A 20357-nucleotide genomic window follows, 5' to 3' on the forward strand; every position below is an offset into this window, starting at 1 on the left:
TCCTTGCCACCTCTAACACTCTCGCTGCTTCCAGGAAGAACCTGTGCACTGAAATATAAAAGGGTGAGCTGCGAAGCCCAGTAAGGTTTTTAAGCTCCATGGGCCTTTGATAAGAATGCTTGTAAATCAAATATTTTATGGATATTCAGATAGGAGAACGTTTTTCATGCATAGTATTTCATAATATTCATAATAACAACTTACACATTTTTCATAGAGAAATAATTGTTCTCTTTTTCTTATCATATTAATACTACAAAATATTTCAGACTAATTTCTTTTCATTTCTTAGAAAGTCACTAAACTTTATATTAACTCTTTAAAATCATATAAAATAATCATTTCATTCATAAACCTCTTCTCATAAAATATTATGACATTTAACGTAAACTTATACTTTAATTGAGCGCGGACGCACCGCCATCCTCAATGCATACTTTAATTGAGCGCGGACGTACCGCCATCCTCAATACATTCTTTAATTGATTCTTTAATTGAGCGCGGACGAACCGCCATCCTAATACATTCTTTAATTGAGCGCGGACGTACCGCCATCCTCAATTGAACAACTCACAAAACATATATCTTTACTTAAATCATGTTTATATGTATATATTTAATTAAAAGGTTTTACTGCATAATACTTTTTGAAATAATCTTTATACTTATCAAAAGCACATATCTCAAATCCCTTACCTGAAAACAGAAGACGCGAGAGATTGTACAAGAGGAGCTCAAGTGTCTGTGTTCTCGTTCTCGTCACCTAAATGAAAATCAAACTTATTACGGACAAACTCTTCTAATATATAAACTTATACCTCAATCACAACTTAACTCTCAAACTCAAGAAAATCTTAATTCCCATCACATAAAGTTCCCCAAAGCATATGATACGATCACCAAACACACTATGCATCCAAACCATAGAGAAACCAAGGCATAAAGTTTATATATGATTCTAACATACCAAAGGATGAGAATGTTAAATTATAGCTCAAAACATTCACCCTAACTTGAGAATTAAATCCTCAAAGTTAGGCATGTCTCTTACTGTTCACTGTTCTATTCCAGCAGCATATGCCCCATTTGTAAAATACAAACGGGCTGTCCACACACATCCAATTGTCACGAAATTTTACATGACTACTCCCCTGTATGTCCCGTATAAACCATAAAAATTTGTAGTCAAAGCGTAAAACCATAATTTACTAAAAATCATAAAATACAGCATACTCAAATCTGTCCTGACAGAATTTCATGCAAATTTAGAAATTAAACCATTATTTTATATTGATCCAAATGCTGTGAGACCACTTCCATAACAACGTATGTGTCTTAGATTTCACATAAAATAACCCTAGCATCCAATTTCACTATATACAATTTAATACATAATTTATCATGCATAAACACAGAATCTGTCACAGTGACAGCTTTGCAACATTTTCTTGTAAATTCACAAACAATTATTAAATGATGGTATTTTCATATGGGGATTTTTATGCACTCATTAAACATATTAAACACTTATATACAGTCATTTAACCATTTAGAGCAAAATTGCATACAACCAAAAATCCCAGCAGTAACATCCATAGTACTCATCCTAACTTTTTCTCACTTCTTTAATCATACACAATCCTTAATTAGTAAAAACCCTAAGCTACCTTCAACCAATCACCAACACAATTTCAAATCTTCTTGAAACAGCATATATATATATATATATAAAACTTACAAGTTCATGATTCCCTAATTTCACAAACCACAAATACCATTACAAAAATTCTTTAAAGAAATCATGGATTCTAAGATGAGAGTAGCTAGCCCTTACCAATTTTCTTGTTCTTGATGGGAATTAGAGGTAGAGAGCTTGAGAGAATTTTCTTTCTTTTGGTTTAGGACCCGTGGGAATGAAAGGGAGAGAAGAGTTAAGAGAATTTTCCTTCTTTTGGTGTGCGTGAACCCTTGGACTTGAGGGAAGACTTAAGAGAGCTTCCTAGCTCTTTCCTCAAGAGAAAAGAGAGTAAAGTTGAGGTGAAAAATCTGATTTTGCATGGATCCGTAGGAAAATGAGAGGAAGAGTTTCTTGGAAGTTCCATTTGTCTTGAGAAAAGTCAAAAGAAGAAACTAGGTGGAGTTTGTTCATTGCATGGCTAAGTCTTGGTCTTTGGAGTTTGTCATCATGCATAAAACTTTGGCATTATGTGTGTTGAATTTCCATTGGTTGCATGGGTGGGTAAAATTTCAATCATAATATCTCATGCATCATACATATTTAAAACACCAACAACTATATATATATATATATATATCTCATAACTAAACCACCTAATATAGTTTTGCACATACTTAGTATATATTTATAATACAATTAGTCATTAAATTATTTATAATCTTTACAATTCTTATTCAAATGTATTATAAAATAATATGCTTATCAAATACTCTTATATTAATTATAGAAAAGGAAGTGTTTAAAATAATAATTAACTATTTAAACACATAGTTTAACTATTAATTTGGGTCGGGGTGTTACAACTCTTGTTTAGAATCTTTAGATGTTTGAAAGGAATGAAATGGAAAGTAGTGTTATTTGGGAGTAAAGGGGAATTAAGATGTTTATAACATCATGACTATTATGTCATTTCCTTAATTTAAAAAGTTATAGACATTAAAAAAAGAAAAAAGAAAAAAGAAAAAAAAAGTGTGATAAAGACTTAAGATAAAAAATATACTTTAAGATGGAAGGGAAGGAAATTGAATGAAACAAAATCCTTAAGGATGTATAAATTAAATTATTTATTTGGAGAGGCCAGAATTTCAAAAAGCTTATGTAACAATATGGGAGGAACTATTATTTTGAGGAAACCAATATGGGAGGAACTTAACTTTTGAACATGGAATGATTTGCATGTTAGAAAGTAGGTCTTGGAACAAGGTTAAAAATTTTTAAATTTACTTGTTCAAATAGTAGGGGAAATTACATTTTATTACCCTAAACTATTTCACAAATTACACTTTGCACCCTAAACTATTCGAATGCACTTTTTACACCCAAACTATGACTTTTGTTACATTTTGCATCCTAACCTTAAATTTATTGTTATGTTGGATGGAAATTTATATCATGTGACTTGCATGTGAGTTTTACTTAGGTGACACAAAGTTAAAAAACAAAAACACCATATTTTCAATCAATTAAAAACAAAAACTATTTCTATATATTTTTTTTACCTAGCTCTCTCGCTCTCTTGCTTTTCCCAAATCCTGTTGAATGTGTAACCCTAAATCCACAAAACAAAATCATCCTTAAAATTTATCAAAGTAGAAGCCCATAAAATTATACTTTAACAAACCGATAATGCCATTTTTATGTGATTAATTAAAGAGTGAGAGGAGAGTATAAAATCCATCAATGTAGAAGCTCTAAATTCACCAAATAAAATACCTTGTGCTTTAAATTTAAATTCAGGACAAATCCAAAAAGGAGGATATTCACAATGCCTAGCTAATCCAATCCGTAGTTGACCAATTGATTTCTCAACTCACGATCACTAGAATTTGCTTTTACCACGTTGTTTCTTTACGATGACAAAAAGAACATTCCTATAATCTGTGTTTAGGTTTTGCTTATTGCATTTATGTTCTAACTGAATTCTCATATGACTTATCGATGCCCATTATGATTTTTCTGTGATTCAATCCAACAATGGTGGTGTTGTTGATGATTTTGTCTTGAGGATTTAGGGTTACACGTTTAGAGCATCTCCGTAGTTTCTCTATATTTTTGTATTGTTTGAACAATGACCAGTGACATTTACCTTTTACCTACATACTTTTTCAAATATATCTTCCAACAGATTCTCTATCATTTCTCTATCTCATTTAAATATTATTTCTTCATTTATTATTTATTCATTTTTAACACACATATTCTCATACCCCCATCCCCACTCCTTTCTTTGCTATTTTTTATTTAGTTATTATTTTGCTAATCAATTTGATGAGCCATTGTTCATGAGCCAAAAAAAAAAAATCATGATTTAGAGAATCCATTGAAGACCATTTTTTGGGTCTCATTCTCATTATAAAGATTATTTTGCTTTTACCTAAACTTTTGAAGATGTTCTAATAGGATTTGGGGAGAGGAGCTACTGCTATGTGAGAGAGAGAGAGAGAGAGATTGCGTCCGCGCTCAATTAAAGTATAAGTTTACGTTAAATGTCATAATATTTTATGAGAAGAGGTTTATGAATGAAATGATTATTTTATATGATTTTAAAGAGTTAATATAAAGTTTAGTGACTTTCTAAGAAATGAAAAGAAATTAGTCTGAAATATTTTGTAGTATTAATATGATAAGAAAAAGAGAACAATTATTTCTCTATGAAAAATGTGTAAGTTGTTATTATGAATATTATGAAATACTATGCATGAAAAACGTTCTCCTATCTGAATATCCATAAAATATTTGATTTGCAAGCATTCTTATCAAAGGCCCATAGAGCTTAAAAACCTTACTGGGCTTCGCAGCTCACCCTTTTATATTTCAGTGCACAGGTTCTTCCTGGAAGCAGAGAGAATGTTAGAGGTGGCAAGGAGTTCGTGAATTCTCGTTTGTTAGAATGTAGAGTTTTTGTTGTATAGTAGTTTAGCTCTTTTGTTGTATAGGAGGAATCAAGATGTACTTGATCCTTGAGCACAGATGTAATTCAGTATCCTAGTTTGTTTTGAACTCCTGTGTATGTCTTTGGGGTTAGGTTTGTAATAAGAGTTCTGTTAGACGTTTAGCTATATAATATTTACACAGATACCCTAAGTTTCAACCAGGTGGTAATCTTCCAAGTTTAAAGGAAATGAAATCTCAAGGTTTCCACCATTTTTGTATATTATGGTTTTATGTAAGAAAATAAGCAGGAATTCAAGGAACAAATTCTTGATAAGCCCCTTCAGTTTAGGTTGGTTCGTGTTAGTATTAAAGTAAACTTGATATTAACATGCCGGTCATGCTCTAAATCCTGAAGTACAGGTTTGGGTCGTGACAAGAGTGATATTAATATTTAATTCATTTCTATTCTTTTTATTCTATTCAATTAATCTCATTCCTCTACTAACTCTCAAACATAGTATTAGAATATCAAGTGGATCTTTCATCACCTCCATGCATGGCTGAACTAAAAAATAGAGGGAATTAGTAATGTTGTGAATCAATATTACTATTGTAGGGATATTAGGCCTGGGAGCCCATCGTTTGCTCATATTATGAGTCTGTGGCCCAATTCGAGGACAAGGGGTTGTCTGACGATGAAGAATCTTATTTAGTGAAGGCTGTATTAGTAAAAAAAGGTTAGCTTTGACCATAATAGCTCAAAGGATAGGCCGATGATAAGTTTATCCTCGGATAACCAATGCCGATGTCCAAAAAAGTTTGTTAGTCACTCGAAATGAAGTTTTAAGAAGTTTCATCGGTGTTGATAGGCATTGAAAGAGTGGTGAATAGGGAAATGCCCTGAAATATCTAAGGAGGAAAGCTGCTACATCCGCATTAAATGCACTGTAGCTAACACCCTGACCGTATTAATGTGGAGGTGATACCTGAACAGTAGGTTACAACCTTACAGTTACTACATCAAGACTAATGGAAAAGAATGATGGGACAAGTATCCACAAGAACTATTTAGCATGCACGTGTGAAGTGGGAATGAAGAAGGAGGATGATATAAAAGAAAGAGGAAGCAACAAGGGAGAGGGATCAAAAAGGAGAAGAATAAACACTGTAGAATCTAGAAATCAAACTTGTAACTCAATTTTGAGAATAATATACAAGAATAGTGCACCTCGGACTCTGCCGAGAACTATTTTCCTTCAATACAACCCTATTTCTTTTCATTCTCTAATCATCTGAATTTATTCCAACGTTTGTTTGATTAACTAAAGCCTAGTGTTCTCCAATCAACTCTCTACAAATTTATTGTTTTGGGCTTTTATCCATCCACGCAATGGGCCACAAGTTCAAATTTGGTCCTTACAACTATGTATACAATAAATATTCACAATATTCTTAAATTAGTATATCAAAAAAATTTTAATTGGAGATTGTGGTGGGCTATGTGTGAGTTAGCATGCTAATTTAGGAATATTATGATATTTTATTGTGTTTCTAGCATTATTTTGCTTAGATATAACTTTAGGAGGATGTGAGAGAGAAAATCTACTTTGTTTAATGTCCTTAACCTTTTAATTCTCAATTTTCCCTTAAATTTTTGTTAGCCATAAATTTTTTTTTTTTTTTTTAGTAAAGGTGTAGGGTTCAAAATCTTTACGTAAACCCAAAGACAATTAATTTGTAGAGTATGGGTCAAAGAACTAGAATTAGCAAGGGACTAATAACAATGGATTATCACTCTTTTAACTGTTCATTGATCAGTTTCAATACATTCCTCTTTTGTTTGAAACCCTCCTCCTCTATTATATAGTCACTCTCACCCTCATCTCCATCGTCCACGTGCTCCCCATCCATGAATTTGCTCAAGTACCTGTCACGTCAGGCAGCTTCTTTTCATCTCTGTGTGAGTGGCGGTAGGTTAGGAGGCACTGTTCAGAGGTCTTCTCCACATAAATGCGGCCAGAAAAGCTGTTGCAATGCATTGAATACGGTGGCAGCAACCTTTCCCTCAGATATTTCCTCATCCTTATCGTTCCTGAATATGCTTTGAGCTTATCTTGATCAGGTGGAGTCCTCGGACAGTCAATCAGGCTTTTTCCCTACTCAATTAGTCTCTGATATCATATCAGAGTAAAACATCTTCCTCGGACAGGAGATGTCCTCCTCGGACTGGAGATATCCTCCTCGGACAGCGATGATTCTCTACCAAGAGGATTCCACTCCACTCTGGGCCTTGCATTCTCCGCATCCTTCTCTTCGGATGTGAAACAGTCCTCTCGTGGGTATTCGGCCCATTAACTTGGGCCTAACCCCCTTATCCCCCACAATAGCCCCTCAAAATTTTATTTTTTCCTACGCAAACGGGAAGAAAGAATAAGATTTTGATTTGGTACGCGAGAATGAGTGGATAAAAATGAAAATAAACTAAAACAAAAGAAACCAACAGAAGTAAAAAGTCATAAATGCCCCTGTTTACACGCGTGAGATTGTGGAGACGCGCGCCCTATTATTACCGCTGTAAATCTCTCCTTCCCAAAGTAGCGCATCAACTACTTCAGACGGCTGTGTCCCTTGCATCCAACGGTGGATTATTGATCAAACGGGTAGGGTTTGCCCTCGTAATTCGAGCGAGATGAATGATACCGCTCCATTTGTCCCATATATAAACCTCTGTAGGCAGTTACTTTTCTTACTTTACACACTTTCATAATACTCAGAGCATTCTCAGAGCCTCCGGAGAGTTCCCTTCTTCAAAAGCACTTCACGCCCACTCGGATTTCTGCGTTTTCTGCCTTCAGGATCCCACCCCAAATTACATTTCGAGTTAGGGAATTCGCTTTACTCGTGCTAGTGTAAGTCTCGGTGCCTCCTGAACCTTTCTTTCCTTCTCGGCTACCATTTCCTTCCATTAACACCATCTTCCTCACTATTTCGTTCAGTCTTTTAGAAATGGGTAAATTCCAATATCTCGTCGATAGTCCGGCGTTGATTGAGGAGTTCAAGAGAACCCACCATATCCTATATCAGAGTAAAACATCTTCCTCGGACAGGAGATGTCCTCCTCGGACTAGAGATATCCTCCTCGGACAGCGATGATTCTCTACCAAGAGGATTCCACTCCACTCTGGGCCTTGCATTCTCCGCATCCTTCTCTTCGGATGTGAAACAGTCCTCTCGTGGGTATTCGGCCCATTAACTTGGGCCTGACCCCCTTATTCCCCACAAAAGGTATTTATTGAATAAACATGGAAAACATAAAAAATGTTTTTTGAAAAATGTTTTATGCCAAAAAGTCTTTTCCTTTATTTATTTCTATCTTTATAAGAAACAAACACACACCTAAGAGGAGAGGTGGTTAATTTGTTTGGGAAATCACTATGGATATTCTTGTAATTTGAATTTCATCGTTTGAGGAACTAAGAAATTTAATTTTTCATAGTTATATAATTTGCATGTGATTATTCCTTTAAAACAATTTAACTTTCGGATGCAATTTGCAAGTTTTATGAAATTTGAGATAATGATTGCAATTTGCAAATTGTAATAGTTTATGATGACATAATTCACATGACTCAGGAGTCTGGAGATGATCAACATTGCTTTTGTCTGTTGGCAACGGTCATGAAAGCACAACTTCAATTTCATTGCTGCATAGTTCCTGATTTATTTTGAATCAATTTTGTCATTGAAATTTCTATCCTTTGCAACTCTATTTCAATTACAAATTTTTTTTTTATTTTTTATTTTTTATAAATAAAATAGAGTACAGTCACCAGACAAGGTCTAGCCCTGTTTGAATGGACTAGCTAGATAATCATGGTTCAATTCAAAGAAGTTTGCCTTTCATTGGAGAACAGAAATATCTAGTTGAAATTAAGGAGCTCGTTTTACTCCCTAGATGTACCTGTCTAATGCTGAAAGAAAAGTTAAAATGCTTCTTGTACGTATAAAATATTAAAATGTTACGGGAAGCTAATCAATGTGTGTATAGTTATAGTCTTCAATTTTTCTAAATCTATGCAAGTATATATAATATGGGAATCTCACTTTTTTTGTATTATAAACTTTCGTCATGAGACATTATGTTCGGTAGCTTATTTCTTTGTATTCATAACTTTTATTTTAAATGTATGATAAATAGTTAAAAAGTGGTTGATTTTTAAAAAAGTTAAAATATAGATTATTTACAAAAAGATTAAGACAAAAAGTACAAAGTGAGAAACTTTTTGTCTTTTCACAAATACTCTCTTTATCTCAACTCTCAAGGGACACTTGATGTATATACCGGTTTGCCAAATGAAAGAAATAAAATTTCAGTTTGATTACAAGGAAAAGGTTAAACTACTAATTTTAGTCATCCAACTATTGAGTAAAGTTCAATTTAGGCTATCAAACTTTGTCCCTCAACCGGCTCCTCAAAAAAAAAAAAAAAAAAAAATTGTCCCTCAACTTTTAAGTGAAATCAATTTCTTCCTTAGGTCTACTATCATTTAAAATATTAACATGATTATCTGACATTGGTGTCGATATAAGTCATTATGAAGTATGCATCTGATTTGTATTAATGTAATGTGGCTGGATCAAGCTATCCCGTTTAATAATTTTAACAAAGATCATACTTGATGATGAAATTGACTTGATCTTGAAAGTTAAAGAACAAAAATTGACATTGTTATAGTGAGAGACCAAATTGACACACCCAATAAGCAAGGGACCAAATTGAATTTTGCCAAATGGTTCAAGGATCTTTTTAAAAAATGACGAAAATGGACAACAAATTATTCTTCAGCAAGTTGGTGTTTATAGTTCATATTCCAAATTAAAATTTAGAAATATTTATACTAAAAAATAAAAGCCATATATTTATGTGAATGACATGTAGAGTAATTTCTTATGAGCAATGGGCTATATTTGAGAGCTTTGTAATTCAATTGACAGGTTAGGTACCTTCAAGTGTTTCTAATAAGGATATATAAGTTTTGTGTGGTGGCCCAACCCAAAGTACTCAATGGCCTTTGGGGTTGAGCTCCCAATTTTTTTGTTTAGAGTCAGTAAAGAGCCCAAGTAAAGGAGTTTAAGACCCCACTTGAATCTTATCCCCCTGTGTGTGTTTCCCGTGGAGTCTCGGGTTAAGTACTGAGCTTCCTTCTTTTTAATTATCTCTCTCTTTTTTCTTCTCGTGTATCGCTCTCTCTCCCCAGATTTGCCAACCCTCTCCTCACAACATCTCTTCCCCTTTTTATAGCCTTCCTTTAGTGGGACTGCCATCAAGAGGGGTGATTTTCCCAAATAGGTGGGCCCTGCCCTAACCTCATCCTAACCTATATTTCTGATCAGAAGGGACCCACCACACACTTCTAAAGTGACTCAATGGGAACTTGCGCCAACCTCCAAATTTATGTTCGGTAGGCGGATATCCCAAGGCATTATGTCTCGTTCTCGGCGATATCTTGTGATGGTCAGATCAGACTATGCTATGCTTGTGCCTCTCATCACTTGTTCGATATGACTTGGGTTGGCCTAACTTATGTGGGCCTTGGCCTTTGGCCAGTATTTGATTTATGAATCGTACACTTTGATTCGTTCAGGATAGAAAGTTGGGGATAAAAAAAATGGTAGGGAATGGAAAATTGGTAATAGAAAAATTTTAGTTTTCCCTTATGTGTGTTTGGTTGGGATGGAAAAGTAGAGAGATAAGAAACTTTTTTGTTTAGTTAAGAAGAAAAATGTAAGAATAAAAAACGTTGTTTGTATCAATTTACTCATATGCTCCTATTACATAATAAAAATTATAAATAAAGAGCCTAATTTTTAGAGGGGGAAAATAAAGTGAACATTAGATTGAAACAAGAAAGAAAAGAAACTAGCGTAGAATGAGGGGAGGAGTAGATTGGTATCCCCATTTTCTCCCTAATTTGGGAAGACAAAGAAATGGTGGGCTTGAGGAGAAAACACCCAAACCCTACCATTTTCTCTGCCCCTTTCTCTCTTAACCAAACCACCCCCTCATCTAAAATCTCTTCTATTTTTCCCTCCATTTTTCATCCCCCACAAATCACTCCAAACAAACACACACATAAGATTCAAATTCCCCCACCCATTGTAACTAAAAAAAAAAAAAAAACAGCCACATGCATTATTATTGGTGGACGACAAAAAGAATTGCCAACCAAATGGTTGGAGTTTTGCGAAATGCAAAAACTAGTGGGAGTTCAAAGCCTATAAATTAAGGAAGGACATTAGAAAAGAGGACCTAAACATTCCTACAACACTTTGTATTAGTTTCCTTGGAATAACTTAGATAAAAGACTAGGAGTTGTGTAGCAGTTAAATCCTATATTGCATTGAAGGATCGAGCTAGACTTCTTACCCATTTTTTATTGTGTTCTTCGAAATAGATTAATACAAGTAAGTTTTCATTTCTTTTCATTGTTGATTTTATTTCACTCGTCTTCCAAGTTCTCTTCACTAAAGCAATTCGGGAACCCACAAAAACAAACACAGTAAATGTTTTGATAAACAAGTAGCATCTGTCATACGGTCTGAGATCCTTTGAGCATGCAAAAAATCTCATGCCATGGCCTTCTAGTTTTTAAGATGCCACATAATTACTCAATTACTGTGAGTCCGTGACTATGTGGCCAGTACATTAGTATTCTAGCTGATCATATCTGACTAAAATAGAAAATACCCTTCTGCAAGCATGACATGATTAAAACATTAGTTCTACATGATATCTGACAAAGTACTCCACCAACAAAAATGAATCTTCACCATATTTTATGCTTGCTGAGCATGATGTAACTTGATAACTTCCCCTCTCAGTTATGTCCAGATGGTGGGTGCTTATTACCAATAGGGTTGGGTCCTGAAGGAACCTTGTTAACATTTTCTCTGACATGAATTCCTGATTTGCTCTTTTAATGAAACAAAAAAAAGATTTGTATTAGCCATTTCCATCATAAATATAATGAAATGAAAGTAAAATAACCATACCTAGATGCCATTAAGAAGAAGTGCTACTCACCCAAGTGAATGACTTGAATTCTGTGGCTGAGCTTTTTCTTGCTTGTGCAGATTTGAGCTTGAAAGCAACTATGGAAGCAACAAATAAAGTAAGTAATTACCTTTTTCATTTTGTTTCTTCATTCTCAAGCTCAGTTTAGCATGTATTATGATGTTATAGCAGGGATAGTATAGGGACTTGCCTGATTCTGCGGTGTGCATCCTCATAGCTGTGGAGTGATAACATTGAGAAGCAATAAGGATTAAGGCCAAGAAAAGACATATTTGGATCTGTTTTCTCTTCATCTTTGGCGTGAGCTTATGCATGGTGAGAGCAATTGGGGTACTTAGGATGTGCTGGTTTATATAGGCATGAGAAATATATAAAACTTGATCAAATTATAGTTAATTATAGCTTATTTGAAAGTATGGAATGCCATACTAAAGTGGTCTGGGAATCCAATGCTAAATCAGATTTGAACTGATAAGGCTTGAATGTTGATTTCTTGTCACTGTCCGTTGACCTCGTTTCAATTATCACCTAATAATATAAACCCATCAACGTTGTTGTACTCCAAACGCCCAACAGAAAGATTCTTTATTACAGCTGTCCCTTTTGAGTAATCACGAGTAAGTATAAGCGGTGTTATTAGTAAAGTCTCACACAGGGTAATGATGATGAAAATGAATGGTTAATATAATATAATTGAACCCAATTTATAGGCTCAAGTTTTTGAATTTTAGTAGCATCTCAACATGTTATATCTCATATCATATCAAACTCTTATGAAGAGACTTCTCAACGGGTTAGTGATTAATTCACTCGATCAGCTAATAACGAAACGAAATGTTTTATAAGCTAGATTAAAACATATTCCCAAAACATAAGATTAATTTCAAAAGTTGCAATCGATAATATTGAACTCCCTAAGGTGCTATTCTGGAACACCTGCTCTTTAAGAACATTGAATGGAATCAGATTTTTGGTTTTTCATTTTCATGCCTAAGGAAAAATGTAGTCTGCAAAGTGTTGCTGATCATTGAGGGATCTCTCAGTAGTACTGAGAATGCTGGTACTCTTCTGGGGCACCTGCTCTTGAAGAACACTGAATAGAATCAGATTTTTGTTTCTTTTCATTTTTATGCCTCAAGGAAAAGACAATCTGTAAAGTGCAGACTGCGTATAGGAAAATTGCTGATCATCAAGGCTTGTATTACTTCATAAATGTTACATTCTAGGTTTAGCCGTTTAAGTTGGCAAATTCTTGTACCAAAATATACATAAGTACAAAATTGAGATCCAAACGCCTAAGATTTTTAACTTTTTAAATTGTAGATAAATAGCATGATAAACTATCACTTGTTCAAAAAATTAAAACTTATAATAAATGGTAATTTAATCATTCAATTATATATTGTTCTACCAAATTTAAACAATCTAATGATCATTCCAAAAGTTTTCAGTAGTCTATTGAATTTGAGGCACAATTTTATATTCTTATATATATGGTACCACATTAATAGCTTTCAAAAGTCAAAAAGCCTCGGCAGCTATTGCAAGAACTCTATTAGCAAGTTCGGTATATAATTGACATCTGTCAATGAGAAGAAGTTGCCCACAGCGGGAACACCACACGAGGAAGAAGACTCCTACTTCATTGACCTCCAACGAGACAATTCATAATGATGCTTTTGGTGCTGTTGATACAAATTTTCTCTCTGGATTGCCGTGTAGGTTGCTTTAGGCTGTTGATTTTATTCTCATCTAAGCTTTTCCAGGAAAAGTTGATTGGCTGTTTTGGAATCCTATTATGCATGTGGTTACGGTTGTCTTTAATGTCTTTGTCTCTTGACCTCTTATTCATAAAGTTAACTAATAAAAGTCTATAAAAAGTGTCATTTCAATCAAGGCTCTTCTACTGATTTACTGTGTCAATTATTAGAGTGCAAGTGAACATAGATGAAGGTCAACAAAAGTCTACTTGAATATAGTTTCTGGCTGCTGAATAGTGAATCCCCTGTTCTTAACAGCTTCTTTCTTGTTTTAAATCTTAGGTATCAGAGATATGGAAGCCATGTGAGGGTGGAAATTACATGCAGTGATGCAGAGTTTATCTATAAATGAGTGAGTAGAAGGATGAAATTGCCTGAAGACTTGAGTCAAATTATATATATACACACCCTTATATCCTTTTATGAGAAGCTATACCTACTTTGAGAATTGTAGCTTTGGAGTCCGTTTGATTGGAGAGTTGGAAAAATGGAAAGATAGAAAATGATAGGAGGATGAAAATGATTTTAATTTTTCTCATTTTTGTTTGGTTGGGAGTGAAAAAGTAAAAGAATGAAAAAAATAAATTTATATAAATTTACTCATGTAGCCTTGTTAAAAATGATGCCTAATTAATAAATTAAAAAAAAAAGTGACAAACAACCAAACCGAAACACAAAAGAAAGCAAAAAAAAAATATATATATATATATTATATATATATATATTAGCAACGTGTAAAGAAAAAAGAAGGGAAAGAAGGGGCAACGTCCAGGGGAAGGAAAAAAAAAAATGAGGCAACGTCAGGAGGAAAAAAAAAAAAAAAAAGGAGGTTGAAGGAGAGCAATGATATGAGCAAAGCCATGTGCACATGCACAAGGATATTTTTGTCCATTAAGTAGCCTCATTTTTCCCCTCTAATTTTCTCTATATTTTAGGGAGAAAACTTTTTGATAAGTTCAGGAATAAAACACTTAGCCCCCACCATTTATTTTTCTTCTTTCCCACACAATCAAACACACTCCAAAAAAGTTTTCATTCTCGTCTTCTCTCCAAAGTTTTCCATCCACCCTATTTCACCTCTAAACAAACACACCTTTAGGAATTAGGAAGAATGATTACCCAATTTAAAATCACATCCATTAGTTAAAGAAATAATGATAAGTTAAAACAGTGTGAGGGGTGTACAATTGTTAGAGTGTAATCACTTATTACCCCCTATAAGCTATGACACCGACAAAGTCAAATACACTACAATGTCTCGAATTTATATAGTTTCTTACATTCACTGCTTCATACATTTGCCTTCCTTTTGTCGTTTGTTTCATTTAGGTCAAATTATTACATTATCAATCGAACTTAAAATTACTAATGGCTTTCCAAAGTAATCATGTCCATATAACTCAATCGGTTCTTGTGGGTGGGTAAAATACTATAATTTCAAAGAGGAGACGGAACAACAACAAGGACTTCAATGATGACCAAATAGTGATGAACATCTTGTAACCTAAAAGACACCCTACTCAAAAGAAGGATCCTATATTTGACCCTAGCCAATCTAGGACTTGGGCAAAGAGCCTTTAATGGTTTAGTCAATAAACCAATGAGTGGATGAGAGAAATGAAAATGGTGTAATAATAGTGCTAAGGGTTGCATACCTTACTCGGTAAAAATGATGTCTTTTTATAGATCTGTGAGGGATTGGTTTTGACAAAGAAACCCGTCTCCCAAGACTCACTAGTTAGTTTTTCCCTTAGTTCAACTAAGATGACATATATCAAAACAACAAATTCATGGATGGGACGTTGCTTAGTGACATTAAATGTGATGGTTTGTTCTGGGGCACAATAATGTTGATGTGCAGGGAGTTAGGGGGTACTTTTTAGGATAAAAACTATGACCAACCAACTAGGAAAATGAAGTCGTAGCTTAGTGGTCAGATCAACCAAGATGATTACATAGTTCAGTCTTTGGTCAAGCTTAAATCGACTATCCACAAATCCCATTTATGTTATAACCTTTTTAATGTATCATTACTCCTAGAATAACATGAAATTGTTGTAGTGACCAACGTTGAGTGGATCATGTTGCCAAAAATATGATTCAATGAAGAGAATGTCACCTTTGAAAGTGGAAAAAGCTCATGTTCATTTTGAAATTAATACATAATTCGCAAATTTGATAATTGTTTCAATTGTGGACTAAGTTTATTGATAACTCTCATATATTTGCAACTTTTTGATAAATTGTCTAAGTTCATAAGAGTTTTGTGAAACAAAATGTCTTGTGGAAGATACTTAATTCTCAAACCAAATTCCTCATTTAAAAATAATTATAAAAAAAAAAAAGGTGTTGGGTTATTTGTATAATATATTTTCCGTCTTAAATATGTGTTTTCTTTTCTCCATGATTAAGTTGGAGCTTGGAGGTAATACTGTAGTTTGTAAAATAAATAGAGGTATCCCTGCTGGCTTTTTATGTTCCTTGATCCCTTGTTAATATGAGGGTATATAATTGATTTGGACTTCACATATCAGATGGGCATTTGGTCTAGTGGTATGATTCTCGCTTAGGGTGCGAGAGGTCCCGAGTTCAATTCTCGGAATGCCCCTCCTCTTGTTTTTAAAGCTTTTTGATGTGCGCTAATGCCTACCTTTTTGGGTTCCTGCGCATTACTTTTTCAGCCCACTAATTCTTAGCCTTCTCAAGGCCTTTAAGTCAATTCTTTCTGACTTCTGAGACCGACTAGGATTGCCTTGTTGCCATTTGCGTTTCCTATATGTGTTTTTAGTGTCCAAATTTTTAGAAACTAAAAACAACAATTTGCCGAAACTGAATTTGGATTTCTAAACCAAAAACGTTTGAGTTCTAAAACCTGAAAGAGGACAAAATAATAGTAGGCTGCATTTGACCTGGTTTTAGACTTTTAGTCTCTTAGAAATGTGCAACAATTTGCCGAAACTGATTTTGGATTTCTAAACCAAAAACGTTTGAGTTCTAAAACCTGAAAGAGGACAAAATAATAGTAGGCTGCATTTGACCTGGTTTTAGACTTTTAGTCTCTTAGAAATGTGCACAAATTAAAACTTAAGTTTTTGAGACCATGTGATGATATATAAAGTATAAACTTTAGTGTTATGCATTTGTTAAGAGTTTTGTAACTCAACAATCTTTGAGTACTTCTAACAGAGATATTTAAGGTTCAAATCCTCATTTTTCCAACAATTGATTCTCTTTTTTTTTTTAGTGTCGTGCATTTCATGCTAGTTTCAAATGCCAAACTCTCCATCTCCAACTTTTTAAAGTGAAGATAGAAATCCATCTCACTCAAAAGTCTTTGTCAAAAATGAAAAAAAAAAAAAAAAAAAAAAAAAAAAAAAAAAAAGGGAATCCTTCAATTTGGCTGATTAGAGATTAAGAGATCTAAGATCAAAGTCCTTGTTGGGGAGCCTTGGGAATTGGAAGTAATATTTTGCATGTATGTGAGTATGTCAAGCACAAAACTTTTAACTTATATACCGTTTTTTAATACTATACTTTAAGTTTCCAATTGAATTCAATTTCATGATTGTATTAGTCCTTAAAATAAAAATAATAGGATAAATTGTAAATTACATTTCTAAAATTTGGAGGTGTTTGGATTTACATTTTGAAGTTTCAGAATTTGAATTTTACCTTTTAAAGTATGGGAGTGTTGGACTAACATTTCAAAATTTGGATTTTATCCCTTAAGTTTGAAAGTGTTTGGATTTTATATCCTCAAATTCTAAAACTTTAAGATGTAAAATCCAAACAATACCAAACTTTAGGGAGTAAAATCCAAATTTTGAAACATTAGGTATAAAATCCAAATACTTCCAAACTTCAGGAGATAAAATATAAATTCAGAAACTTCATAGTGTAAACTGTAAAATCCAAATACCCCTAAAATTTAGGAAATAAAATCAAATTTTGAAACATTAAGGTGTAAAATGTAAACATTTTCAAACTTCATGGTGTAAAATCCAAACGCCTTCAAACTTTAGATGTGTAATTTATAATTTACCCAAAATAACATCATTTTATTTTTTTTCAAAAAAAATAGAGAATTAAATTCAATCATGTGTTTCATTAAAAAATATAATTATGTGATCGAATTTAATTGAAAAATCTATGATATAACTCTTTAATAACTGTACATAAGATTTACCCTTTGTATACCACCTGTATCTTCCATTTACACTTTAATGGAGTCTAAAAGAGAATGATCAATTTTCAAAAAAATAAAAGAGAATGATCACAGAAGCCAAAAAAAAAAATTTCCTTCAGAGAATCTTATATTGGCCAACGCATTTTGTGCTGAGGTCCAATCCGAGGCATCTCAGCTTTGCTCATTGTATGGCAGAGAAGTAAAATACTAAAATCTTTAGGAAAATTATTACTACCCATAATTTTCCGAAGTGAAAGTAGTTCATAGTTCCTATACCTGTTAAAAGACCTTGACTCTTTTAATGGGAAAACAGTGCATGAAAAATTGGAGTAATAGTTAAAATGCACAAGAAAGTTTAATAACTAAAAAAAATTACATATATTAAATATAAATATATTTATAATTAAATTAAATCTTATTTAATGAAGATATAATCTAATTTATTTAGTTCTATTTAGTTAAGTGTTAGTTTGCTTTATTAAAAAAATGATAATTATAATTAAATTAAACAAATATAATCTAGATATGGATAAAAGTGATAAATAGGAAAAAGAAACGTTGACAAATTTAATGCGTCAATCTTCAAATACATTAACGTCCAATGGTGGCCTCTTTGGGATCAACGTAAGCGAGCACTACTTGTAACAAGGTTTGCAGCAGCCCAATATTGAATTCGATCGATGCCTTCAATAATTTTGGGGCTTGAGAAGCCATCCCGATCCCACAAAATTCAATATTGATTTTTGTTTTTTCTCTCTGATTCTCTGAATTATCTCACACGTCAATATTGAATTTCAAATCAAATTTAATACTACATGTCAAGTGAAAACTGAAAACTAGAAGTGAAACAATTTTGGACTCGGCCAAGTCTACAATAATACACACATATATGAATTAATTGTGCAAATAGAAGATCCACTCCATTGTACTCCAAATTGCACCATATCAACATAAAGTTTACAAATTCTAACATAACAATATTGTGAATATATCATATTTACAATTAATTTGATTTTTTTTTAAATAGAGGCTGATGGGCCCATAAATTAGTAAAATCGTCCATTGATTGTGGACGAGTAATAAGGACGAGATCATTATCATCACAGTGCTGAGAATGCCACCTGACCAACCCAACTAAGGACGACCGTTACGAGTAGCAGCATTTAACACCAATTCCGTTGAAGGAACGCCGGTTAACCTGACATCTGGCTCAGGCGTTACGAACCTAATCAATAATGCCCTCATAATGACCCATTTTTGCTGTGCTTCTCTAACTTAATCATCGGAGGCGTTGTGGGTAACACCCCCACCGGTGACTCTTTCTTTGTGTTGCATCCCAGGGCTAAAACTAGCGGAGGACGAGCTCATTCTGGATGAACATCTTGACTGACGATTTCAGCATCATCAAAGGCTATTGGGGACTTTTTACAAAATAAAATAATAAAATTGTCAGATTACTATTATTATGACTGTAGTCACTGTGCTAGCAAGAGATTGCTATACCTGCCACAATTTTTAAAATGCAAAAGGTTATTGATATTTTTCTTTTCTTTTTCTTTTTCTTTTTAATGAAATATTAGATCATTGCATTTCATTGAGATTTATTCTTTATTTCCTGTCCTCTTTACGAGCGATGCTTTCCAGGTTCTGAATTCGTTAGATTCTTGCAAATGCTTCATCAAGTATGTGGTCTCTCTCCCTATCTCTTGACATTCTTGGCTCCCCTGCTGTTAGGGATTTGCTTTGTTGTCAAAGAATCCCTTTGTATGACAGGTTTGGCTTAGATCCAATGTATTAATGTACTCGACATGACACTATTCAAACACTTTTTAAATCGACCATATGTCTATATCATGTCCCGTCCAAAGTACTAAAACATGAAACAAAAGCTTTACCTTGTATCTCAACGTGAGGCACTTCAACATCTTCTTCGAAAATGATAGCTAGTTCCAATTTTCTAATGCTCTAGGCCTATAGCCTTTATCTTAGTAGTGTCGTTGCCCATTTGTTCTTTCTTACACATATACATACCAACGACTACCTAACTATAATTAATCACCACTCCACCCCCCTTTCCCTTCCATTGTTTTGCAAATATGTCCATTTGTTCTCTCTTTGATTATTATCTTTGGACCTACCTCACGTTTGTCTCCATGAACTTTTGCACATATTCAATCACCTTCTCCGCAACTTCTTTAATAAGTGCATGTCCTTTTTTTCCTCCTACACATCACAAGTTCCTATTATTCGAAATCCGCCATGCCATTGTAAAGAATATTTCTCTCATTTTTCTACATCTTGATCCACGTCAACCGCACTAGCTCAATAAAAGAGTAAATTACAAATTACACAATTCAACTTTTACATGTTTTCAATTCATTCTTTTGAGTTTTATTGTTTTCATTTCAATTATTCACCTTTGCTTTGTTTAAAATTTAGTAATTCAATCTAGTTCAATTCAATGTTGCCATTAGAGCATTTGCATTGGCTTCTTTAAAATAAATTAAGATCCCAAATTTGCCTAATGAACCCAAATTCTAACAAAGAGATAAGAAGAGTGGGAAGATTTTTTGTAAAAAATATTTAAATGAAATAGAGTTTAGAATAGATAATTGGATGCAGGTGTTTTGAAAAGTAGTTAACTAAAATACAAAAGCAAGTTCTTGTTTTATAATGGAGAGAAAATTTTGGCTAATCCAATGTAAACGCTCTTAATTTTAGTAT

The 20357-nt window shown here is 33.5% G+C and overlaps 1 protein-coding gene, 1 long non-coding RNA gene and 1 other non-coding gene across 3 annotated transcripts; 1 reads left to right on the plus strand and 2 right to left on the minus strand.

Moving 5' to 3' along the window:
- On the minus strand, positions 1–2068 carry LOC112030793 (uncharacterized). Its single transcript, XR_010628451.1, has 3 exons — positions 1835–2068; positions 697–763; positions 1–48 (listed from the first exon to the last, which is right to left on the minus strand). It is a non-coding gene; the product is annotated as an uncharacterized LOC112030793 (long non-coding RNA).
- A 9296-nt stretch (positions 2069–11364) lies between these two features.
- On the minus strand, positions 11365–12104 carry LOC112041039 (uncharacterized). Its single transcript, XM_024073951.2, has 3 exons — positions 11878–12104; positions 11697–11764; positions 11365–11586 (listed from the first exon to the last, which is right to left on the minus strand). The coding sequence occupies exons 1-3, from the start codon at positions 11999–12001 to the stop codon at positions 11491–11493; spliced, it is 288 nt and encodes a 95-aa protein (XP_023929719.1). The 5' UTR covers positions 12002–12104; the 3' UTR covers positions 11365–11490.
- A 3879-nt stretch (positions 12105–15983) lies between these two features.
- TRNAP-AGG (transfer RNA proline (anticodon AGG)) lies at positions 15984–16055 on the plus strand. The gene has a single exon. It is a non-coding gene; the product is annotated as a tRNA-Pro (tRNA).
- Positions 16056–20357: the final 4302 nt, after the last annotated feature.

This window comes from Quercus suber, unplaced genomic scaffold (genome assembly GCF_002906115.3).
Source record: "Quercus suber isolate HL8 unplaced genomic scaffold, Cork oak 2.0 scaffold_52, whole genome shotgun sequence".
Classification (NCBI taxonomy): Eukaryota; Viridiplantae; Streptophyta; class Magnoliopsida; order Fagales; family Fagaceae; genus Quercus; species Quercus suber.